Source organism: Tamandua tetradactyla, chromosome 12 (genome assembly GCF_023851605.1).
Source record: "Tamandua tetradactyla isolate mTamTet1 chromosome 12, mTamTet1.pri, whole genome shotgun sequence".
Classification (NCBI taxonomy): Eukaryota; Metazoa; Chordata; class Mammalia; order Pilosa; family Myrmecophagidae; genus Tamandua; species Tamandua tetradactyla.
Genome location: NC_135338.1, coordinates 74,699,037 through 74,726,257, shown reverse-complemented (window position 1 = coordinate 74,726,257; position 27,221 = coordinate 74,699,037). Strand labels below are relative to the sequence as shown.

The 27,221-nt window shown below is 36.9% G+C and overlaps 1 protein-coding gene across 4 annotated transcripts in view; it reads right to left on the bottom strand.

The window, feature by feature from the left end:
• Nucleotides 1–27,221, bottom strand: part of HERC2 (HECT and RLD domain containing E3 ubiquitin protein ligase 2) — a 277,180-nt gene that overhangs the window by 160,204 nt on the left and 89,755 nt on the right. For all 4 annotated transcript variants that reach the window (XM_077123972.1, XM_077123973.1, XM_077123974.1 and 1 more), the window contains exons 13-19: nt 25,570–25,727; nt 25,356–25,469; nt 22,648–22,899; nt 18,972–19,165; nt 7,862–8,062; nt 5,586–5,814; nt 5,367–5,491 (exon numbers count right to left, since the gene is read on the bottom strand). In XM_077123972.1, coding sequence (XP_076980087.1) covers nt 5,367–5,491; nt 5,586–5,814; nt 7,862–8,062; nt 18,972–19,165; nt 22,648–22,899; nt 25,356–25,469; nt 25,570–25,727 — 1,273 coding nt within the window. The remainder of the gene's footprint in view (nt 1–5,366; nt 5,492–5,585; nt 5,815–7,861; nt 8,063–18,971; nt 19,166–22,647; nt 22,900–25,355; nt 25,470–25,569; nt 25,728–27,221) is intronic.

Sequence of the window (27,221 nt, the reverse complement as noted above, 5' to 3'; positions counted from 1 at the left end):
AAATTATTTAAAAACATGAGATAGGATTCTGAAGAGTATGAAAGTAACTGAAAATAAGCCAAGTCTTCTAGGGAACAAAACTGTACTGTGGTTTTCTTTTCTATGTCAGCATGTGAGACTCTTAACATTATATAACAGATCTAGCTGACAAAATACCACCTATTATCTGTTACTGTTAAGCCACGAATTAGAGACCACCTCGACACACACCTTGTTAGTCAAGTGTTCTAGTTCTTATTCTTTGTCCTTGTGTGCGTTTGAATCTGTGGTGGACCCAGAAAAGCCATGTACTTTAATCCTCATTCAATACTGCTGGCTGGGAGCATTTTGATTGCTCCCATGGAGGTGTGACCCACTCAACTATGGGTGGTAATTTTTGATCAGAAAGCTTCCAGGGAGTTGTGACTTCACCCATTAATCTTTTAAAAGAGGAAACAATTTCGAGAGAGTCCTTTTTAGAGTCATGAGAAAACCACAGTAGAACGCTACAGAACCATGAAGCAGAGAGTCCACCAGCCCCAGTGACTTTTGGAGATGAAGAAGGAAAATGCCTCCCATGGAACGTCATGAAACAAGAAGCCAGAAGAGAAAGCTAGCAGACTTTGCCACGTGTACTTCTAGCTGAGAAAGAAATGCTAAATGACATCGGTCCTCTTAAACCAAAGTATCTTTCCCTGGATGCCTTAGATTGGACATTTCTAGAGATTTGTTTTAATTGGAACATTTTCTCAGCCTTATAACTGCAAACTAGCAACTTATTAAATTCCCCCTTTTAAAGGCCATCCCATTTCTGGTATATTGCTTTCTGGCAGCTAGCAAACTAAAACAGTCCTATAATCAGTTTTTTGTCCTTTGTGTATTAACACAGTCTATTACATGGATTTATTTTCATATGTTGAACCACCCTTGCATTCTTAGTATGAATCCCACTTGGTCATGATGTATTATTCCTTTTATATGTTACTAGATTTGGTTTGCCAGTATTTTGTGGAGCAGATTTTGGTTTATAGCCTTCTTTTTCAGTGATATCTTTTTTTGGTTTTGCTATTAGGGTAATACTAGCCTCACTGAAAGTTTGGACAGTTCCCTCTCCTACTTTTTGGAAGGGTTTGTGAAGGATTGGTGTCAATTCTTTAATTGCTCAATAAAATTCACCACTGAAACCATCTGATCCTGGGCTTTCCTCTATGGGAAGTTTTTGGATTACCAATTCATCCTCTACTTATTATAGGTCTTTTCAGATTTTCTACTTCTTCTTGAGTCAATTTTGGTAGTTTGTGTCTAAGAATTTGTCCATTTCATCTAGGTAATCTAATTTGTTGGCACACAATTGTTTATAGTATTTCCTTATAAACCTTTATTTCTTAAGGTCAATGGCAGTGTTCCTTCTTTCATTATTAATTCTGATTATTTGCATTAATTGCAACTAGAGGTTTAAAGCATACAAATCAATGATGAAGATGTTAAAGGAAAGACTGGTAAGATCGAAGGGTGAAATGACATTCAAGGCCCACAGAGTCAGAAGTTGGAGAATGGTACCAAAACTGAGAAAAGTTCTCCTGGATACAGCACCAAAATTTAGAGAAAACTGCACAAACTTTTTATTTCTTTTTCTAGTTACCCTGATACCCAAACCAGAGTAAAACATCACTAGAAAAGAAAGCAACAAGCCAATATCTCTAATAAATATAAACACAAAGACTGCACAACAAAACACTAGCAAACCAAATCCAGCAACAGAGAAAAAGAATAATACACAAAGACCAGGTGAGATTTATAACAAGAATGAAAGATAGGCTCAGCATCAATGTACTAATCACTGTATTAACAGAAAACAAAGGACAAACACCATTAGACCATTTCAATAGATGTGGGGGGAAAAAAGCATTTGACAAAATTCAATACCTTTTCATTATAAAAGGCCTCATGAAATGACTAAAGGGATACATTCTTCAACCCGAAAAAGGGCAACCACGAAAAAGTCACAGCTAAGATGATGCTTAATGATAAAGGACAAAAAGCTCTCCCCTTAAGATTAGTAACAAGTAAAGAACATCCACTCTCAGCACTTTTATTTAACATTGTACTAAGGTTTTAACCACTGTAATAAGGCAAAAAAAGAAAAAAATATCAATATTTGGTTCATAAAGTTCATGGCAGCATAAGTGATGCTAGCTTAACAGTTGAAACAATCCAAATGTCTTCCAGCTGATCAATGGGTAAACAAAATATGGTATATCCATACAAAGGAATATCACTCAGCAATAAAAGGAAATGAAGTACTGATACATCCTGGAATATGAATGAGCCTTAAAAATACGACACTAAATGAAAAAGACAGTCACAAAAGGCCACATATTGTATGAATCCACTTATATGAAATATCCATATAGGGAAATCTGTAGAGACAGAAAGTTAGACTAGTGGTTGTCAACAGCTGAGGTGAGGGGGGAGTGACCCTTAATGTTATAGGTTTCTTTTTAGCGTGAAAATGTTCTGAAAGTACACAGCGGTTGTGCTGGTTTGAAAGGATATATGGACCCCAGAAAAGTCAAGTCCTTTAATCCCCATTCGGTTGTTGGGTGGGAGTTTTTAAATTATCCATGAATGTCTCCACCCATTCAAAGTAGGGTTGTTTACTGGAACCCTTTAAGATGGTACCATTTTGGAAAAAGCTACAGAGTCCCCATAGCCAAAGACTTTTGGAGATGAAGAAGGAAAACACCCTTGGGGGAGCTTCATAAAACAAGAAGGCAGGAGAGAAAGCTAGCTAACTCCACCATGTTCACCATATGCCTTTCCAGCTGAGAGAGAAACCCTGAATGTCATCAGCCTTCTTGTACCAGGGTATCTTTCCCTGGACATGTCTATAGTTTTGCCTTAGTTGGAACAGTTTCATGGCCTTAAAACTGTGAACCTGCAACTTAATAAATTCTCCCTTTTAAAAGCTGTTCTATTTCTGTTGTACTGCATTCCAGCAGCTAGCAAACCGGAACAGTGGTAGTAATTGCACAACTCAATATACTAAAACATGCTGAGTTTTACAGTTGTAAATACTGAATTTTATGGTATGTGAATTATAGCCTAATAAACTTTTTAAAAAAAGGACATATCTTTTGCCAGTCAAATGCAATCAATGTTCCTGAAGACCTACAGTACTTATAAATGAATTTCTTGGGAGAAAGTAAACAAATTTCCTTCTTTCTAGACCTTTTTTCTAACAGCAAAAGCCAGAAAAGTCTAAATACTGACAGTATTCCCCAGTCCTATAGTGTTTGGAAGCAAAGATTCTCATGAACTCAGTGGTGGGAAAGGACCTGTTACAAATTTTCTTAAGGAGAAGAAGGCTACATGTATCAGAAACCTTAAAAACATGCATGCTTTTGACAAAGCAATTCCAATTCTAGAACTTTTTCCTAATAATCATTCCTGTACTTAATGACATATACCTAAAAAAGTATTCAAAGAATTATTTAAATAGTTATAATAACTATCCAAAACCTAAATGATAAACCATCATTTTCCTTTTTGATGAAAAGGAAAAAATAAATAAAAGGACTCCCTCTCCATATGACATATTCCCTAAAGTGACAGAACAAAATGGATGTAGCAGAATATTCAACAAAGGAAGACATGACAACCTGCAGAGTGAAATAGATACAAAAATACAGATACAACTGAGACTAATTCTGACATCATAATCAATATCACTGTTAGAACACATTTGCATTTTAAAAGTTTGGAAGACCATATACCAAGAATATCAACAATGTTTATTCCTAGATGATGAGATTATAGTGCTCTTTCTTTTTTATTTGTATCTTTCTGCAGCTTCTAAATGCTGTTCATGAACATGTACTATTTTCCCTACATAATACTCCTGTTTTAAAATAAAAGACTTTTGGATATTTTTTTAGGCATTTTAATTATTGTTCCTTCATTAGCGCTCACAAACTTACTAGTATAAGAAATCACAGTTTTACTTCTCTATCTCCTCTGCAATTTCTCTTCAGCAGACACAAAATAAACCTTTGGTTACTAAACTGGCAAGTCCTAAAAACAATGTTCAGAGATATCACCTGGATCATATCACGATTGTTGTCTGACCTACATCTGAGCTGCTTCTCCCTATTTCTCTACCAAGCTGAGGTACGATGCTTTTACATGGAGCCACATAGGACAAGGAGTCAGAAAGCTTGCTGTTCACTAGGCGTGAAGCCTCAGCAATCACTGAACTTCTCTTGCACTCATATTCTCATCTGTAAAAGGGGAATTTTGAACCTACTTTTCTCACTTATCATCATTGACAAGGTTAAAAAATAAAGTAAGCACAGAATCATAGGTACTATTATTATTATATATGATTTATAACTTTTTCAATTTAAGCAAGCATTTACATTCTCAAAGACACCTTGAAAACATTTATTTTACTTCATTTTATCACTGTAAATTTTAAAAACAAAACTATCCTAACCAAAAGTAAAATCAACAAACTATATGAATGGTCAATAAGTACATAAAAATGCAAATCAAAAATCACAATGAGATACTATCACACAACCAGTAGAATGGCTAAAATTGAAAAGACTGACAAGACCATTTGTTGGTTAGGATATTACATATGGCTGGTTCAAATGTAAAATGGTGCAGCCACTCTGAAAAATGGTATAAACATACACTCAACCTAGGATCCAACAAATTCAACTCCTAAGATTTATCCAGGAGAAAAACACAAGTTCACTTAAAGACTTGAATCCAGAATGATAATAGCAGTTTTATACAGTTAAAAACCGGAAATAATCCAAGTGTCCATTAATAAAAGAACGTAAAAACAAATTGTGCTATAACTCCTCGGCAATAAAAACAAAGTAACAATACACTCAATAACATGAATGAATCTAAAAAACATCTGAAGGAAAAGAAAGCAGACACATAACAGTACATTTGGTATGATTCCGTTTATATGAAATTCTAGAACAGGTAAAATTAATCTAGAGCTTAGGGTGGCAGGGGAATGTTACTAAGCACAACAGCAAATGGGCACATGGGAACTTTCTGGGACAATGGAAATGATCTATATAATTGTATGCGATATTTGCCAAACTCACTGAAACAGACATGTAAGTGGGTAAATTTTATCATACTTAAAAATACCTCAAAAATTTTTTTAATTAGTAAGTTAATATTAAGAGAATTCATTAAAGAAAACAGTTGGATGCCACTAAAGATTTTGTGTTTTAGTCTTTTTAATTAATCCTGATAATAGATTGTTATTTCTTTATACATATTAGTATGGCCACTTAAACCTCCTCTCATTGCAAAGTGAAGCAGCCTCAGACAATTCATGCATGCTTCTCGGGCCATACCTGGATTTCCGCAGTGATGGCTGCATTCAATGCTGACTCTAACCCTCCATCAGCCATCAAGCTGCCCACCAGAAGATCAATCATGAATCGACGACCTGGACTTATGTTCACTTCATTGCCTGAAACTGAAAACAGAAAAGTGTTTCTTGACAGTTTGAACTGAATGCCATACTCTCCAAGCACCATGCCCACCATCCGCCGCTCCTCTCTCAAACCCACCTGAGCAGGGCAGGAGGGCAGAGAGTGCTCGTGCCCGTTCCTCAGCAGTGGGCAGCAGCACTGACCACCCACTCTGCAGCACTGCCTGTGCAGCAGACTGTACAGTGCTCAGGACACCCACACTGCTGGCCAGAGTCACCACAGTCTGCTTCAAACTGTTCAGGAGAACACTGCCCAGACCTAAACCGAGGAATTCTGGATCAACCTGGTGGCTAATGGCAGCATGCAACTGAAAGGAGAAAAACAATTTCACTCAGAATTCCTAAAAGTAAACGGATTTCAAAATATCTTTAATAACTTTAAGTATTATTTAAATAAAAAATATTTGAGGAAATACTTAATAAGAAAACATTTCTGAACACACACACACACACACACACACATATATATATATATATATATTTCTTTATCTTTTAAACTAGACCAAAAAAATTTATCCATAGTAGTTGAGAATCCATGGTAGTTATTTTATAAGAGAAACTATTTTAACCCAACTTGAAACTATGCACAAGAAAATACACAAGATCAAGAGAGAATACAAAAATGATAAAGAAATAGCCACCTCCACTCCATCCCCCAGCAATCCACACCTAACCCAGACAGAGAATGGATATAATTTAAGCAAAATACTTCAAAATTTATATAGTCGATCTAGATTATGCAAGAAAAATCCTCAAGGGCAAAGCACTAGAGCCCACACTGCCAAACATGGAGAAGCCAAGAGGTTCTAGGGCCTTAAAAGCAAACCAAAGCTTTTGGGCTACAGACGAACCTTCTGAGTGTGGATATGGGTGCAGCTTCCAAAACACTGAATCTATGTTTTGGGTCCTGCTGAAAGCTGGAAGCCATTAAAGATTGCCAACATACCGGTCAATCAGAAATAGCAACACACTACCTACCAGTTTAGGAAATGGCACAAGATGGATTATTTGTCCAACACTTGGGTAAAAAAAGAGCCAATAAGAAATCAGAGACCCAGCCTACTCTGTGAATAGATGACGTGAAATCCAAGATATATTCCTATTTATGTATAGAGATCACAAGTCAAGAAACAAAAATCAAAACTCATCTAGGACCTATAAAACCCACAAACACTCTTGACAGGAAATGCAAAGCTCCCTTGTGGGGATACCCCACAGTCAAGGGCAAAGGGACAATCTAAAGAGCCCCTCCCCTAAGGATGTTTTCACAATCAAATATGGTAAGCCAACTAGGTCACAAGCTATCATGAAGGACAACTGCAAACTGAATAAAAAGTAGCAACATAAAAAAAATGGAATGAAACCATAAAACTTTAAGAGATTAAAGAAGGAGTAGAGAACCCAGAAGACGAGAATATAATAAGCAAAATGAAAAGATTCAAATATATATTCTAGAAATGAGAAAAAAATGACCATGGGAATAAAAAATTCAAAATTGAGTATGAAGAGATCACAGATTTCAGTTCGAATCCTGCCTCAACATGTACGGGGTACATGACCTTAGAAATGTTTCTTGATCTGTATACTGAACATGAGGTTATCACTCTCATAGGGCTCTTACATGAATTTAATGAGTCGATACTGGTAAACCATTTGTAATAGTGTGGGGTCATATAAGTATTTGTTAAATAAATGGACAAAATCAACATTCAGCTAAAGGAAGATTTTGTTAGTAAAAGTGAGCTGAGAAAATCAACCAGAAGACAGTATACAAAGATAAAGAGCAGTAAAAATGATAATGAGATTTTAAAATATCAAGTGAGTTATAGCACATGGAAGATAAAATAAGAAAGTTCAACATAAATTTAACAGGGGTTCTACAAGCGAGAAGGACATAAAATTAATTGTGACTGAATTAACTTATTTCTGCAGGGAATTAATAGTGAATAGAACTTCCACATCTAGAGGAGAGATTGGCTAACACATCAACCTACTCTCTCTTTCAATTTCTATTGTGTCACCCAGTTTTTTCTCAGTAGACAAAACTAAATTCAAGATTAAATTTCTCTGATGAATGCCAAAAAGTTGATGATGGCAAAATAACATAATCAACACATACTACTGCCTGCACTCAGGAAATGATTTGCAGGGTAAACATAACAAAATACTGACTGATTTAAGACACACAAGACACATAAACACACACACATACACATCACTCCATCATAATTTTATTTTAAAATGTCATTAGCAGTTCACGTAGACTAAAACCCACATCCTTCAAAACACATAAACATTCTTTTGAATACTGAAGACACTTATAAAAGGAGAGAAAGGAAGGAAATTCATTACTACCTGAAGCCGCAGAAGATTCAGTGTCGCCACAGCCATGCACTCTTTCTCTTGAGGTGGGGGCCAGTCAGTGGTGCCATCCATTCCCTCACTCACTTGCCGCAGTAGGAGATCCAATTGCTCAAAAGTCATTGAGCAGATGTCCACCACAAAAGGGACACGGAGGCCAATGGACCACTCAGAACAGGATGACCAAGCAAAACTCTACAGAAGAAATACAAAATTCTGAAACAAATCTACGAATTCAGCGGTGATCATAACTCAAAGGATAGGAGACTATTATGAATGAGAAGGGAGTCTTAAATTATTAATTATTAATCATCTAAATTTCCCAAATGTATATGTACTTTCATGACTATCTAGCTCACATTCTACTTGCTTTCAAAATTTCCCCCACTCATTAGCCCCCATCTCAATCTGCCACATCTAAATAAGTAAAAGGTTCTTCAGATTTTTCACTCTCAAAAGGATTGATCTACATTAATGGATAGCACTGAGGTTCACAATCCACTTGAAGCTGTACAATATTAACTCTGAACAAAGAGTGAAAGGTTAATTATATATACTATAATCCTTAGTGCACCTGCTAAAAAACTATGCAAAGAAGTAGGGAACAACGCAACTAATAAATTAATATGGAATACTAAAACATATTCACATACTAAAAGAAGACAGTTAAGAACAAAGGAACAAAAACACAAAGCAAACGGAAAACAAATAATAAAATGGTAGACACAAATCCAATTTCTTTATTTTTTTCAGCCTATTTCTTTTATCCAATATAATAAGCAGGTACACATACGTATAATAAGAATGACTAAAAAGAACTTACAAAAGGGCACACAAAATAATGTTTGGGTAAAAATATATTTCCCCCACTTGATGTCTTGGTACTGTTGATATATGCATAGACTATCTATCTGTCCACCACTCTCCTACCTAAACAGACACTAAATTACCAAGCATGGTCACTGAGTGATTACTTTCATACTGGAAAAAGTGATAAGCTTGTCTTTTTTAAGAAAACTAAAATAATTGTATTGATGTGAAGCATACATTGAATTTCTATGATCTAAACACACAAATAAAAAGACAGTTATCAAAATGGATTAAAAAAACCTAACTATATGGCATCTATAAGAAGCCATCGTTTAAATATGATTATAAAAGTAGGTTAAAGAGGAGAAAGGAACAAACCCAATGGGGTTGAGACTGGGATGAAATCAGAATACAGCAGTAAGGATGACATTGTCCATATTTTAGAAGTTCACCTACTGTTTGAGACCAGAAGAAAGGTTTATTTGGTCCAGAACCTACATTTTTTTGTTGTACATAATCTAACTTAACCTGTCTGGATAGCACATTTAAACAAACAAAAAACATGGAGCCCAGAATGGGAATGAGCACTTGTAGTTCTATACAGCTTAAGGTAATACTCAGATGCGTCTCAGAGTATGTTGGGCAGTTAATTAAAAAGTATTGACAAAGTCCCTTCAGGAATGGGAGGAAAAATATGGAACTGTTAACCTTTACCACCAGGGAAACCCTTGATACTGTCTCAAATATTAGGAACTTCTAAATCTATAGGTCAAGCCCTAGATCTTGAAGCTTGCTCTTGTGAAGCTTATCTCTGCAGTCAAGAAGCTAAGCCTACCTACAGATATGCCTAAAAGTCACTTCCAGAAAACCTCTTTTGTTGTTCAGAGGTGGCATCTCTCTCTCAAACTCTCCAAGTAAAACCTATACTCATGGGTGGGCCACAGTGGCTCAGCAGGCAGAGTTCTCACCTGCCATGATGGAAACCTGGGTCCGATTCCCAATGCCTGCCAATGCAAAAAAAAAATCTATACTCTTCCTTCTAAGTGGGACATGACATCCACGGGTGAAAGTCTCCCTGCCAACACAGGACATGACCTGCAGGGACAAGCCTGACCCTGACACTGTGGAACTGACAATGCCTTCCTGACCAAAAGCAGGAAAAGAAATGTAATAAAGTAAGGTATCAGTAGCTAACAGTGTTCAAACAGAGTTGAGAGGCTATTCTGGAGGCTATTTATACACAAGTTTTAGCTAGATATCGCTAATTACCAAGGTCTGTCAAACCCCATCCAAAATGAGTGCCATTAACACTAAAGAACACCTAGAGCTCGGAGTTCTGGGAAGATGACCCTGCTCCAAGGGACCAGAGGGCAACTAAGACAGCGATCCAGGATGTAAGTGCCCTGGAGAGTCTTTGCACCACATAGGTCCTTGTTGCAAAAGCTGAGGAACGGAGAAGCAGAGAACTGGAGACCATCCAGCTGCCACCAACAGCCTAACATGGAAGCCCAGAACTCTCAAGAGCGTACAGATGGGAAGACAAGGACTATGAAGTAAACCAAGCTGCATTCCTTGAACATGCTACCCTCATCAGCGTAGATCCCTGACCCGGAACTCACCTTATACTCCATGCACCTGAACAACGTCACAGGACCACCTTTCCTGCGTTCCAAATGCTCCTACCCGCCAACCCCTAATGCACGTACCCGCCCCACAAACCTACCCGCCCCAGTTCAACCCACCTCTCCCGCGAAAGTGCAATTTCACCCTGCCCCTCCCAAACCATACATCCCAGGCCCTGCCCCTGCAGGTGGTCACCAATGCATAAAGGCTGTGAAGCTTACCTCCATACCAAGGCTACACCTGCCCCCAACCCATACAACCCTACCCCGTCCACCCTGAACTCTGCACATGTGTACATCACTTTACGGCACTCACAGATCTACACCTGTACACGGCTCCCAGTCACGACCCCCAGCTCTAGACAAGAGCTAACCTGCGCAGCCAGGCCACATCCACCACCAGCACATGCAGGCACAATGCCGACCCACTACCCTGAGCTCTGTGCATAAGCACAAATGGCTACATGCCCTAGACCAGCATATACCAGGCCCCAATACCCAGACCCATGCACCTGCATAGCCACATCTCCCAGGCACTGCACCCACGCAGTACTGCACCCACACTCACAGGCACCAGCATAGCATCTCCAACCTGCATATATACTGGGGCTGCAAGGCATCACCACACCGTGGTGTGCTGCACATCCTGCTCCACATCCTTCCCCAAAATACAAGGCTTTAGAATACCGAAGAAAATCAACTTCCAAAGTAAACCAATCAAGATATTTATATGCAATGAAGATAGCAGAAGATCACTAAACATATCATGATGCAGACATGTCTATTAATTTTTTTTTTTTTTTTTTTTTTTTTTTTTTAAAGAGAGAGGGAGGAAGGGAAGGAAAGACAGAGAAGGAAGGAAGGATGAAAGGAAGAAAGGGAAACATTTTTAAACATTTTCTTGTTTTATTATATTTTGTTTGTTTGTTTGTTCTTTACATGGGCTGGGGCCGGGAATCGAACCGGGGTCCTCCGGCACGGCAGGCAAGCACTCCTGCCCGCTGAGCCACCGCGGCCCGCCCCATGTCTATTAATTTAATAGACAACCAAATTAAAACACCAGAGAAGACAGATTTTGGAACAACTAATCAAAGATATTCATATAACTCTACTAAATAAAATAAATGGGATGGTTAATGATATAAAGAAGGTCAAGAAGACACTAGAAGAGCATAAAGAAGAAACTGAAAGAATAAAGGGAAAAAGAAAAATCACAGAGATTAGAGATTATGTACAACAAATAAAAAATATACAAGAGACACACAACAGCAGATTTGAAGAGGCAGAAGAAAGAAATGAACTAGAAAACATGACAACTGATTCCGAACACTCAAAACAGCAAATGGCAAAAAAGACGGAAAAACTGGGATTGGATCTCATGGAAATGATGGATAAAACAAAGAGCACAAATATAGGAATCATTGATGTCCCAGAAGGAGAAGAGAAGAGTAAAGGGTTAGGAAAATTAGTTGAGAACATATGGTGGAAAACTTCCCAACCCTCATAAAGGACATAAATATGCAAGTCAAAGAAACCAAATGAACTCCAACTAGAATAAATCCAAAGGGACCTTCCCCAACACACACATTAATCAGTCTGTCAAATGTTGAAGAGAAGTTGAAAATCCTGGAACCAGCAAGAAAAAAACAATCTACTACATACAAAGTTAACCATATATATAAGACTGAATTCAGACTACTCAACTGGCACTATGGAGGCAAGGAGGCAGGGATATGACATATTTAAGATACTGAAAGAGAAAGACTTCCATACAGTAATTCTGTACCCAGTCAAGAGAATAAAATTTTCACAAAGTCTGGAAGAATCTGTCAATTAGAGATCTGCGCTACAAGAAATACTAAAGAGAGTTCTGCCAGTTGAAAAAAAAGACAGAAGAGGGAGGTATGGAGGAGGGCATAGAATTGAAGAGTACCAGTAAGAATAACTTGAAGGAAAAAGAAAGAGAAAAAATATACAGAGGTGACAAATAAAATCCTTAAGATAAGGTGGCGGATTCAAGAAATGCCTTTTCATGAATAAATTTGAATGTTAATAAACTTACCAATTAAAAGATACAGATTGACTGAATGGATTAAGAAATATAATCCAGGTATATATTGCTGACAAGAGATTCATCATAGACACAGGATACAAACAGAATCAAAGTGAAAGGATGGACAAAGATGTTCCACGAAAGTTGTAACCAAAAGAAAACAGGAATAGCTAAACTAATACAGGATAAAATAGAGTTTAAATATAAAGACATCATAAGCGACAAAGAAGGACACTATATATTAATAAAATGGACAATTCACTAAGAAGAAATAGTCATAAATGTTTATGCTCCCAATCAAAGAGCTCAAAAGTACATGAGACAGACAATGGCAAAAATGAAGGGAACGACAGACCAGACATTTCAAGAGTAACAGGAGGAGACTTCAATATACCATTCCCCTCTTAACCACCAGAAAGAAAATTACAACAAGGAAACAGAGAAGTTAACAACTCGATAAATGAATTAGACCTAACAGACACAGGTCATTACATTCAAAAAAAGCCAAGACACATTGTTCTCTAGTGCTCATGGTTCATTTTTCCAGGAATGGTCATATGCTGGGACACAAAACAGGTTTTCATAAATTTAAAAACACTGAAATTAGTCAAAGCACTTTCCCTGATTACTATGGAATAAAAGTGGATATCAATAACCACCAAAAGAACGAGAACTTTCACAAATATATGGAGATGAAATAACACACTCTTAAACAACCAGAGCGTCACAGAAGAAATTGCTACAGAAATCAGTAGCTATCTGGAGATGAATGAAAATGAAAATGCAACATATCAGAACTTATGGAATGGGGCAAAGGCTGTGCTGAGAGGGAAATTTATTGCTCTAAATGCCTATATTAAAAAAACAAGAAAGAGCAAAAATCGAAGACTTAATTGATCACCTGGAGGAACTTGAGAAAGAACAAGAAATTAACACCAAAGCAAAGAGAAGAAGAGAAATAACAAAGATTAAAGCAGAGTTGAATGGGAGAACAAAAGAACAATAGAAAGAATCAATTAAACCAAAAGCTTGTTCTTTGAGAAAATCAATGAAATCGATGGGCCACTAACAAGACTGACAAAAAAAAGAGACAGGATGCAAATAAAATCAGAAATGAGAAGGGGTGTGTTACCACAGACCCTGAAGAAATAAAAGAAATCGTAAGAGGATACTATGAACAACTATATGCCAACAAAGTAGACAATTTAGATGAAATGGACAAATTTCTAGAAACACACAAACAAGCTACACTGACTCAGGAAAAAATAGAAGATCTAAGCAAAGCAATCAAAAGTAAAGAGACTCAAACGGTCTTCAAAAATCCTCCTACAAAGAAAAGCCCAGAGCCAGAGGGCTTCACAGAGGAATTTTATCAAATTCCAAAAAGAACTAAGACCAATCCTGCTCAAACTTTTCAAAAAAATTGAGGAAAAAGGAACACTACCTAACTCATTTTATGAAGCTAATATCATTTTAATACCAAAATCTAGAGAAGATGCTATAAAGAAAGGAAAACTACAGGCTAACCTCCCTAATGAACACAAATACAAAAATTCTCAAGAAAATGCTAGCAAATCAAACCCAACAACATATTAAAAGAACTATACAATACAACCAAGTGGGGTTTACACCAGGAATGCAAGGCTGCTTTAACACAAGAAAATCAATCAATATAATACAGCACATAAATCGAAAGGGAAAAATCACGATTATCCAGTTGATGCTGAAAAAGTATTCCACAAAATTCAACATCCTTTTATAGCTGATAAAAAAACTTCAAAAGAAACAAATCAAAGGTAACTTCCTCAGTATGAAAAAGGGTATATATGAAAAACTGATGGCCAGCATTGTACTCAATGGAGAGAGACTAAAAGCTTTCCCCCTAAGATCAGGAACGAGACAAGGATGCCCTCTGTCACCACTATTATTCAACATTGTACTAGAAGTTCTAACAAGAGCAATCAGGCAGGACAAAGAAAGAAAAGCCATCCAAGTTGGAAAGGAAGAAGTAAAATTTTCATTATTTGCAGATGACATGATACCATATTTGGAAAATACTTACAAATCTACAACAAAGTTACTTGAGCTAGAAAAAAAATTCAACAAGGTGGCAGAATATAAAATGAATGTGCAAAAATCAGTAATATTTCTATACACAAGCAATGACCTAACTGAAGAGTCAGTTAAGGAAAAAATTTCATTCAAGATAACAACTAAAACAATCAAGGAATGCACTTCACTAGGGGCATAATGGACATGTACACAGAAAACTACACAACATTGCTAAAAGAAATCAAAGATCTAAATACTTGAAAGATATTTCCTGCTCATGGATAGGAAGGTTAAATATAGTGAAGATGTCAATTCTACCAAATTGATCTATAGATTCAATGCAGTACCAATCAAACTTCCAAAAATCTACTTTGAAGACTTGGAAAAGCTAGTTAACAATTCATCTAGAAGGAAAAGAGACCCCAAATAGCTAAAAGCATCCTAAAAAAGAAGAAGGAAGAGGGAGGATTAACATTTCCTGACTTTAAAATTTATTATAAAGCCACAGTGGTCAAAACAGCATGATACTGGCACAAAGACAGAAGTATTGACCAATGGAGTTGAATTGAGAGCACAGAAATAGACAAATAAATCTATGGTCAACTGATTTTGGACAAAGCCCCAAAATCCACTGAACTGGGACAAAATAATCATTTCAATAAATGGGTATGGGAGAACTGGATATCAACAGCCAAAAGAATGAAAGAAGACCCTTACCTTACAAAAATTAATTCAAAGTGGATCAAAGGACTAAATATAAGATCAGGTACCAAAAAACTACTAGAAGAAAAAATAGGGAAACGTCTTGAAGACCTAGAAATAAGAGGTAGCTTCCTAAATTTTACACCCAAAGCATAAGCAACAAAAGAAAAAAAACAGATAAATAGGAACTCTCCAAAATCAAATGTTTCTGAACCTCAAAAGACTATCAAAAAGGTGAAGAGGCAGCCAATTCAATGGGAAAAAATATTTGGAAATCACACATTGGACAAAGGTTTGATATTCTGTATACATAAAAAAAATTATACAACTCAGCTACAAAATAGCAAACAACCCAATTATAAAATGAACTAAAGATACGAACAGGCATTTTTCTGAAGAGCAAATACAGATGACTCAAAAGCACATGAAGACGGGGGTTGCCAGAGTACTTCAGTGGTAGAATTCTCGCCTGCCAAACAGGAGAACTGGATTTGATTCCCAGTCCATGCACTTCCCAAAAGACAAACAAACAAGCAAAAACAAACAAAAGCAAACAAACAAAATAATGAACAAATGGTGCTGCAATAATGGGAGACTCACAAGGAAAAATAATGAAATATGACCCTGCCGCAAAGCATAAAAAAATACATGAAGAGATACTCATTAGCTGTAAGTGAAATGTAGATCAAGACTACGAGATACCACCTCACATAAGAATGGCTGCTATTAAACAAACAGGAAACTACAAATATTAGAGAAGATATGGAGAAACTGAGACACTTGTGCACAGTTGATGGAAATATATAATGGTACAGCCACAATGGAAGACAGTTTGGCAGTTCCTTAGGAAACTAAATATTGAGTTGCCCGATTACCCACCAATAGCACTATTTGGTGTATACTCAGAAAAGCTTGAAACCAGTGACACCAACAGACATTTGCATGCTGATATTCATAGCAGCATTACTCACAATTGCCAAAAGATGGAAACAATCCAAATTGCCAATGAGCAGACGAGTATATTAAAAAATGTGGTATGTATATACAATGGAATATTATGCCACAGTAAGACGAAATGACATCCTGAAGCGCATGACAAGATGGATGAGCCTTGAGGACATAACGCTGAATGAAAATAAGCCAGACACAAAAGTATAGATACTGTATGACTCCACTTTCACGGTAAAGGTAAAATCAGAGGCTTACAATACAGAATATAGGGAACTCAGATAAACATAGAAGCTAGAGCTGGGTGAATGATTAGCTAATGAGGTTGAACTCAAATGTAAGGGAATAAACAGAAGTGAAGGCGGTTCTTTAGTGGATCTATAAATAACATTATCATATTGAAGGAGAACAAGATTAAAAGGGGTTGTATAGACCTATGGGTACCACTGATTAACACTAGAAATATAAGTAAATTCTTGCAAGAACTACATTCAGAGTTATAATTACAAAAAGTATTTAAATCCAGAGTACAGGGAGGAAACTGCTATTGCATGCTATCGGCTATGTTTAACAGAAAAACATCAGCATTACCATAGCAACAGCAGGGGTAAATAATGGAGGAAGGGACAAGAGTTAAGGGGAAATTTAGATTTTCTTTCTGGTGAGGGTGTGTTTATTGGCTATCTTTCTCTTGGGGACAATGAAATTATCTAAAATTGAAAGTGTTGGTGAACTGTGGACTTTGGACATTATACATGATATCTAATGAATGCAGGTGGCTGAAGGGATGCAATGACTGAGAAATAGATAGGCCAACAATAGTGTATACATATGATGGAATATTGTGCTGCTACAAAAAGGAACGAAGTCGTGAGGAATGCAACAATGTAAATGAACCTGTGGGATATTTGGTGAGGCAAAATAAGCCAGAAACGAAAGAACGATTACTGTATGGTCTCCCTTAGAAAATTCTTGTAAGAAAACAGGGGCCTAGATTGTAAGCTCTTAGCAGATGCCTTCAGTCTGGAGTGGTAATTATTATTTCTGGATTTCCAGAGGCTGTTTTACATACCTATAACCTGGTATTTAGAGATAAGAATGAAGCCAATCAGGTCAGAATTAAGATAATTCAGAACACAGGGGTAAGGAAGACATTGCCTATATTTTAGAACCTCACCTACTCTTTGAGACCAAAGGAAGAAAGGTTTATTTTGTCCAGAACCTAGATTTTCTGTAGCACTCAACCTGTCTGGACAGCTCACTGAACAAGTGAAACACAGGGAGCCCAGAATAAGAATGAGTCCTTTAATCCTGTAGAGTTTAATGTAATGCCTGGATACATCCTAGAATTCATTAAGCACATAATCAAAAAGTATTGGTAAAATTCCTTGAGGGATGGAAGAAAAAATATGGAACTATTCAACTTTATCATCGGGGAATCTTCTGATACTGTGTTAAACATTAGGGTCACCCAAATCAATAGGCCAAGCCCTTGATCTTGAGGCTTACTCCCGTGAAATTTACATAGGTAACGGAGAAGCTTAACCTACCTAGAGGTATGCCTAAAAGTTACTTCTGGAGGACCACTTTTGTTGCTCAGATGTGGTCTCATTCTCTTTAAACCCAACTTTGTAAGTGAAATCTTTTCCCTCCCCCCTACATGGGACATGACATCCAGGGATGAGTCTGGTCCTGGCACCATGGGATCAACAATTCCATCTGGACAACAAGGGGGAAAAGAAGTGTAACTAATAAAGTATTAGTGGCTGGGAGAGTTCAAATAGAGTCAAGAGGCTGCTCTGGAATTCACTCTTATGTGCACTTCAGTTAAACACTGCTACCTGTCATAACCTCCCATACCCCAAACAAAACCATCTCAGCCAATCCTAAAGAACACCCAGGGGCAGGTACCAGTGGCTCAGTGGCAGAGTTCTTGCCTGCCATGCTGGTAACCCGGGTTCAATTCCTGGTGTTTGCTCATGAAAAAATAAAAAAAAAAAGAACACCTAGGGCCATATATAAGATTCTTCAAAAGTTCTATGCACTAGGGTAGCTTTCCAGAAACCTACAACCTCTAGATGGGTAAGTCTTGAAACCTAGAGGACCCAGCCTTTCCAGAACATCAGCTAGTTCAACCTCCCTATCCCATATTATTGACAGCCCCTTCCAACATAAAAAGTTAGAATGGCCATAGCCCAAATACCCCTAAAGAGTGAGACAGAAAGATCAAAGTTGGTAGTGGCATTATACAGAGAAGGTAGGGTTTAACAAATGAACATCATTGCAGAATCATTAAATTGGTATGTCTTTTAGTTCCCAGTATCTTAGAGCAGCTAGAAGTAAAAACCTACAATTGTGAAATTGCAATGCATACCAAACCCTGAAATGTTCTACAACTCACTGTTGTGCTGTGCTCTGAAATTTACTGCTTTTTCATATATGTTATTTTCACAAAAAAGAAAAAAAAGTTGATTGTGATGATAAAAAAAGTATTTATTCCTTCTAGCCTCCTATGTTCTGAAGCAGCTATAAGGAAGATCTGAGAGGATGGTATGGTAGCCCATAACAAACTCTGGGATCTGTCTTGTAACTACTTGTTGAACAGTGCTTTGAAAACTATTGCTTTTTTTCTTTCTTTGCTTTATATATGTTAAATACATATATATGTTATATTATACAATACAAAAAGTTTTAAAAAAACTGCCTCTATTCACAAACAACATGACTATCTATGAGTAATACACCACAGAAATCACGATGAAATTCCTAGAACTAACAAGTGAGTTTAAGTTCAGTTTTGTATGACGGCAAGATATAAAGTCAACATACAAAATCAATCCTATTTCTATATACTAACAAAGAACAACTAGAAATCAAACTTTCAAAAAAATATCAAACCAAGTTGTATTCTCAGTACCTGGGAAGGCCCACAGGCAATTCCAATTATGTGCTTTGTATCCAACCCTGGCAGTGCAGCAGGTTCTGGCTTGGTCACCCGCAAGGTGTCAAAATGCTGGCACTGATCATTGCTGCCCCAGCTGTGGACCTCACTATCCTCGGTCAAAGCAAGGCAATGTGTGGAACCTGCAGCAACATCAATTACTTTTTTCCCTACAAAGAAAGAACAAGGTAGATTCAGGTTCAAACCTATGACTTTGGTTGTAATAAAGATGTTTACACCAAGCCACTCAAATAATCGAATATTATCTTCTAAAGGATAATTCATTGCTTTAACTTTAACACAATCCAGCAGCTTCCAGCACATGAAAAGAATTTTTTTTTAATCCTCATTTGGAATCTCAGTCAGAAAAAGACAGCACATTTTTAATTAACTATAAGATCATATTCTCTTGTTCGCCGGTATAACCATTCAAAGCATTTCTCTTCATCAAGGAGATTTTCTTACAGGGAAATGTATTTTTCTCCAAAGTCATTTGATATAAATGTAAAATAATATTTTTCTATTTACATAGTGTTAGCCAAGTACTGTCTTTTTGCTTACTAGTAAGTCTGACACCATCAACACAAGGGGAATTTCTCAGAAATGACAACATAAAAAATAATTCAGTTGAAAAAAATGTACCACAGTAAGGAGAACAATTCTATTCCAAGAACCTACCATAAACTCATGAAAAAAATTATTTGAAAAACTATATCAACAATCATTTTAAATATCCTCACAGTAGGTTATTTCCAAATCTAGTAACTGCAAATGAGCAAGTTGATTTCTTTTATTAATGGAGACCATAAACAAAAAGACATCTGATATTCAAAGACAATTTCATAACATACTATTAAATGGTATTACTTTACAGCCTATCTCAGAAGCCTGGAAAAGAATAATCATTTGAGCACATACAATTCCTAGTCATCAAGGTATTAAGATGCTTTGGGATTAAGGAAAAAACCTGACAGGAAAAAGAACTGGCAAATCTCACTTAAAAATCCTACTTTCAAACCCTTTGATTAAGAGGGAGAACACAAACAAAGAAGAATGCATTAGTGCAAGTACCATGCAAACTATAGCCCTTGAGCCAAATCCAGCTTGAAGTCTATTCTTGTGAATGAACTGTTATTGGAACATAGCCAGGCCCAGTTGTTTACATATTATCTATAACTGCTTTCTTGCTACGATAGCAGCGTTCAGTAGCTAGGACAGAATATTCAAACCCTCAAACATAAAATATTTATGATCTGGCCCTTTAGAAAAAGTTTGTCTATCCCTGAAATACAGAAAACACTAGACAAAAGGTCGCATGTGATACACCTATGACTGACCTCTGCCTTCCTCCCTGCTTTCTTCTCATCTCACCAAGCTCTTCACCAGCGCTCCATTAGGATGGAGATGATGGCTTAACATACCACCAGGCTAATTGCATGGAAAAATCCAGTTGTACCCTCCAAAAAATCCCTCCTATAGTCCACCCATTTCCTGCAGCATAATATCCCTAATAAACTATAAAAGCATTCAACGGTCTCCACCTAGCTCCTCTCTCTAGTCTCTTTTCTCAAGATGTCCCTATCCTCTCTAATCACACTGGCCACTTACCACTGCGGAAGGTATCATGCATAAATACATCCTGGCTTTCGTTTGTCATCTCTAAGTCTAAATCTAAAATGCATGTTGGACGCCTTCTCCACCTAGCAACTTTCTATCCCCCCATCAAGGTAAGTTCAAATGAGACAAGCCCAGGTAGAGTCATATCCACAGTCTCAGTAATTTCTACAGTGTAACTACACGTAAGCTTACCAAACAGAAGCTCATCTCACTGAGTCTATATCACTGAGCAAGGTAAGCCTTTCACAGAAAGAACTATCAAATATTAGTAAAACTAAGCGGGGTTTTTAATTAAATTTGGTGAGATCACAATGGGAGACAATATTTGGAAATGATATATCAGATAAAGGTCTAGTATCCAGAATTTATAAAGAGATTGTTCATCTCAACAACAAAAAGACAGCCAACCCAATTACAAAATGGGAAAAAGACTTGAACAGACACCTCTCAGAAGAGGAAATACGGATGGCCAAGAGGCACATGAAGAGATGCTCAATGTCCCTGGCCATTAGAGAAATGCAAATCAAAACCACAATGAGATATCATCTCACACCCACCAGAATGGCCATTATCAACAAAACAGAAAATGACAAGTGCTGGAGAGGATGCGGAGAAAGAGGCACACTTATCCACTGTTGGTGGGAATGTCAAAGGGTGCAACCACTGTGGAAGGCAGTTTGGTGGTTCCTCAAAAAGCTGAATATAGAATTGCCATACAACCCAGCAATACCATTGCTAGGTATCTACTCAAAGGACTTAAGGGCAAAGACACAAACGGACATTTGCACACCAATGTTTATAGCAGCATTATTTACAATTGCAAAGAGATGGAAACAGCCAAAATCTCCATCAACAGAAGAGTGGCTAAACAAACTGTGGTATATACATACGATGGAATATTATGCAGCTTTAAGACAAGATAAACTTATGAACCATGTAATAACATGGATGGACCTAGAGAATATTATGCTGAGTGAATCCAGCCAAAAACTAAAGGACAAATACTGTATGGTCCCACTGATGTGAACGGACATTCGAGAATAAACTTGAAATATGTCATTGGTAACAGAGTTCAGCAGGAGTTAGAAACAGGGTAAGACAATGGGTAATTGAAGCTGAAGGGATACAGACTGTGCAACAGGACTAGATACAAAAACTCAAAAATGGACAGCACAATAATACCTAATTGTAAAGTAATCATGTTAAAACACTGAATGAAGCTGCATCTGAGCTATAGGTTTTTGTTTTGTTTTGTTTTGATTTTACTATTATTACTTTTATTTTTCTCTCTATATTAACATTCTATATCTTTTTCGGTTATGTTGCTAGTTCTTCTAAACCAATGCAAATGTACTAAGAAATGATGATCATGCATCTATGTGATGATGTTAAGAATTAATGATTGCATATGTAGAATGGTATGATCTGTAAATGTTGGGTTAATTTCTTTTTTTCCGTTAATTAAAAAAAAAAAAAAAAAGAGAAGGGATAATTGGAGCTGAAGGGATACAGACTGTACAACGGGACTGGATATAAAAACTCAGAAATGGACAGCACAATACTACCCAATTGTAATGCAATTATGTTAAAACACTGAATGAAGCTGCATGTGAGGTATAGGTTTTTTGTTTTTTTTTTTTCTTTCTATTATTGTTTTAATTCTTATTCTGTTGTCTTTTTATTTCTTTTTCTAAATCGATGCAAATGTACTAAGAAATGATGAATATGCAACTATGTGATGGTATTAAGAATTACTGATTGTACATGTAGATTGGAATGATTTCTAATTGTTTTGTTAATTCTTTTTTTAATTAATAAAAAAAAAGAGTGATAAAAAAAAAAAAAATTTGGTGAGAATAGTTTTAGGCCAAAATATACAAACCAATGTCAACTATCTGTACCTAACAAAATGTAAATGAAAGCTATTAATGATAGTCCAATCATGGAATGTCAATTAAAGAAAAAAAAATTGCAAACTAGAAAAAAATTTTAAAGAAACTGCTCCAAAGGCTTTTTTTTAAGTTTAAACACTCACCTTGCAAGCCTTCCAATAATTTTGGATAACGAACATGTTCCTCTGTTCCGTGCCCAAGTCTCTGATTGTCACCTTTTCCCCATGAGTAAACCTGGCCATCTTTCGTCAAGGCAATAGAAAATTGACTTCCACAGCGTACTTTGACAACATCCAAGTCTTGAAGTTTTTCAATCAGCTTTGGTGTTTTGCAGCCATCACTACCACCTCTTCCCAATTTCCCATAGTCACCATCTCCCCAAGACCAAACTTGACCTAAAAAAACAAAAATGTACTTAAATAAAAATAACTATACCTTTCTTAAATGGTTGAAAATAACCAACATAACCACTAAAGAACAGAAATCTAGACGACTAATGCATACAGTAATCACTAAATGGATGGTTACTGTTCAAACATGACTTACATTTCAGGTTGATAAATAAGCAATTGGGAAAAGGAAAGCTGGATTTTCTTTTTGCTTCAATTAAATGAATAAGAAAATCCTAACACTACCTTCAATTCTATCATACTACTTTAAGTACTGAAACACACACACACAAAAACCTCCATTTCCCCTGTAAACCACAATCATGAAATATGCCTGATTCAGTGGGCCTGCAAACTTCTGTTCCCATCATGTTGACCCAAAGCCAATGATATGAGTCCATTTATGTGCACATTTTTATTGTATTTATGTAATTTAATTAATAATTGCATAAATGGAGAAAATACAATTGCAAGTGCACTTTGGTTTTTTTTAAGTTGAATACTGGAAACTAAGCTGAATGCTTTGCAAAAACTCAAAAGTAAGTTGCTAAAAACAGAAGCTACAAAATTAGGTACAAGTAAGAATCGTAAAAGATGAGAAAAGAAATCATAACAATTCAGAAGGATTCTGCACTCAAATTGCTCCACAAGGACCAAGTCCTATTCTCTTCTAAATAATATAAACCAACATTTAAACTTTTTCTGAAAAGAAAAGAGGGTAAATACTTCACGCTTTTTGGGCCACAAGGTCTTTGTCACAGCTGTTCAACTGCACTCTAACAGCATAAAAGCTACCAGAGGAAATATGTGAACAAGTCAGTAGCTATGTTCCAAGATAATTCTATTTGCAAAAACAGGCCAACCTTTTACCTAAACTGAAAATTTTAGATGATGCATGTGGTGGCTTGCAGCTGGGTAGCGCAGAAAAATATGTTCTTAAACTTAATTCATTCCTGTGGGTGAAAACCCATTATAAGTAGGATCTTTGACAGATTACTTCAATTAAGATGTGAACCAACTGAACTAGGATGGATCTTAATCCTATTATTGGAGGGCTTACAGAGAAGGCTTCAGGGGAAAAAGTCACAGGGAACAGCCAGAAGCTGATAGTCAAGGAATCCTGGAAGAAAAAGGAGGAGCCAGGACAGACCATATGTGCAATGGCATGTAACAGAAAAGCCAAGGACCAAGAATTGCCTGCAGCTAGGTCTACAATGCTAGTCTTCTGGTAAAAAGCACCATCTTGAAGACATTTGATTTTGGACTACTCCTAGCCTCAAAACTATGAGCCAAAAAAATTTCCATTTAAGCCACCCCACGGCATGGTATTTGACTTAGCAACCAGGAAACTAAAACAAGGCACTATTAGGGTAGCTCAAGGGCAGGGGCAGCTGGGGGTGGTAACCCACCAATGTTCAAGCCAGGAGATTCAAACACAAAGACTGGAGAATATCTTCATGAGGTTTTACTAAGAAAATATCTCCTGGTTAAAAGTTTTACAAAGTATATTACTCACCCAGCACTAGATATTTCAGAACAATAAGACATCAGACTGAAAGCTTCATGCCAGAAGAAAAGATTTTTCACATGACAGATGAGATCATCTTTTCTCTAAGACTTGCAATAACAGCAAAAGCAAGATGACTCTGACAATATCTATGCTTCAATGGTAGTAGGATCTATATGCATATCCAAGTGCTGAAATGATCTCTGATCTTTCACAGAGGAAACTAACAGAAATAACTCAATTCTTAATTTGCCTTTCAACTTTGCAGGGAGAGAGAAGGCTGAGAGGCTCCTTTGCTTATTCTAACAGACAAATACCAGGATGCCGAGGACAGACCCCAATGATCACAAAGACAGACCCTACAATGCTGACATACACAATTTGAAAAAATAAAGGTGCTTCTGACCACCAAATCTGATAAATATATCCTCATAAAAAAATTAATAAGGGCAGGCCACAGTGGCTCAGCAGGCAAGAATGCTTGCCTGCCATCCCAGAGGACCCGGGTTTGATTCCCGGTACCTGCCCATGTTAAAAAAATAATTAATTAATTAATTAATAAAACAAGCACAATGTCACTAATGAACCAAATGAAAACCTAAATTAAAAGCAAGCAAATAATATAGCATAATAATATACAATACAGAAATACTAAGCAAAATTTACTACAGAAAATCATCCATGGCTGAACATTTGGAAATGCAATAATAGGAATCAGACACAATTTTAGACCATCAATTATTCCACTTTAATATTCATTTTACTGAAAAAATACCAAAATGGGAAGGGTAGGAACCATTTGAGCACATCATTTAACTTCTTTAACAGGACACAACTGGCCAGGATACCCTCTTGGAGTTCACCATGCTCCAAATACACACCCAATCATCCCCTGAAATGTATATACCTCCACATCCTTCAGAGCCTGTCCACGGACAGCCCACATTTTACGTACCATTCTCAGTCACAGCCAGGGTTTGAGCGTCCCCACTCCCACATGCCACATCAATGACTTTCAGTCCTTTAAGTCCGGCTACTAGCATTGGAATGGCCTCATCTTCACTGGAGCCTTCAAACAGATAGGACTGTCATTAGTCATTTCATTACTACTGGTCCCTCAGGAGAGGAAGCTTCCTACCGCACACTCCGCCCTCCCAAAGCAGACACACCGTGGCCTAGCCTGCCGTAGTTGCCACGGCCCCAGGTGTACAGCTCGCCCTCGGCAGTGATGGCTGCACTGTATGTGCTCCCACAAGCAATGTGTACAACGTGCTTCCCTGCCTGCTTCCCAGAGAAAGCAGAGATCACCTTAGGCTCCTCCAGAGGCCTGTGTAAAGAGAACAAAGGTGAATGCCTTTCTAGACAGTTTTTTAACATTAACAAAGAAAGCATACTGTCAAGCAACAACCATCACAGTGCCAATACTGTTTCTCCTTTCAAGTGTCTTATGAAATAATTAAAGTACTATATAATTCAAAAGCCTAACATCTCCATGACTTTTGATTAAGCAGGTATCCAATGCCAAGCATGGTATCCAGCAGGAATTCAAAACATTTATACATGAGAGTTAACAGCAGCTTATCAAAACACTCCAAAACTGGAATGTTCATTAATTGATGAATAAACACACTATGGTACATCCATACAAATGGAAATACATCTCAGCAATTAAAAAGGAATGAATTACTGATACACACAAAATGGCTAAATCTCAAAAACACTATGCCAGGTGAAAGAAGTCACAAAGTACTACATTATATGACTTCATTTGTACTAAATTTTATGAAAGGCAAAATAATAGTGAAAGAGAACAGATCAGAGGTTGGGCATGGGAAGACAGGATCAACCACAAAGGTGTACAAAGAAACCCTGCAGGTAATGAAAATGTTCTTTATCTTGATTGTGACGTTTATACGACTGTATGTATTTGCCCAAACTCATCAAATTGACCTTAAAACTGATTTTACAAATGAAAAAGTATAAAATAAAAAAAAATTAGGGCAGAAAAGTTTTTCTTCTTGCTAGAAGAAATTTTCAAAATTAACAAAATACCCTAGGTTTATAAGCCAGAATATGTTCACTATATTGCTAACATTTTCTTGAGTGTCTACATAAGTCCAGCCTAGCCTCTCCAAAGACATGGCTTATTCACTTTGTGACCCACCATTCTGCAAAAAAATGCACACAAGCACATCTACAGCCAAAAGACTTTACTACTCTGGTACAACCTGTCCTTTCTTACTTCAACAGCTTCTCTCCAACTCCTGCCATCTACATTGCTGCCATTTCCTTTTGTAAACTCCTTCAGCAATGGAAACGTTACCCAATTTAGCACTTGATCTCAGCTGAATAACATTTCAATATGAAATATTTTATATACACTAAATTATAAATAACATAAATGAGATTTTAAAAAAAAGAATAGCAGGCTTTGCACATGTGTCTGTACCTAGCTTCCTATGGGAAATCACCTATGACACCCTCCCAGGCATATGTACCCTATGCCGGCCATATCCTCCTGCCAGTTTGAGAGTAATAACAAATCTATATTTCACATTTATTATTTTTTTCATTATAGTTTTGCCATATTAGTCTGAATCCTTTACAACAAATTTAAGTTTAGAATGTTTCTCAATGCTGTATAAACATGTATTCAGGATGTTCAAAGTTTTTGAAATTCTTCCCTACTGATGGTGTGGAGCAGCAAAACACTCATTTCCATTCCAGCAGAGATCCCATCATGTGGACAGACAACACTGAGCCTTGCTAGTCTCCTCTGATGTATATGTAGGCAGAGTCTAGAAAGTTGCTACTAGACAAC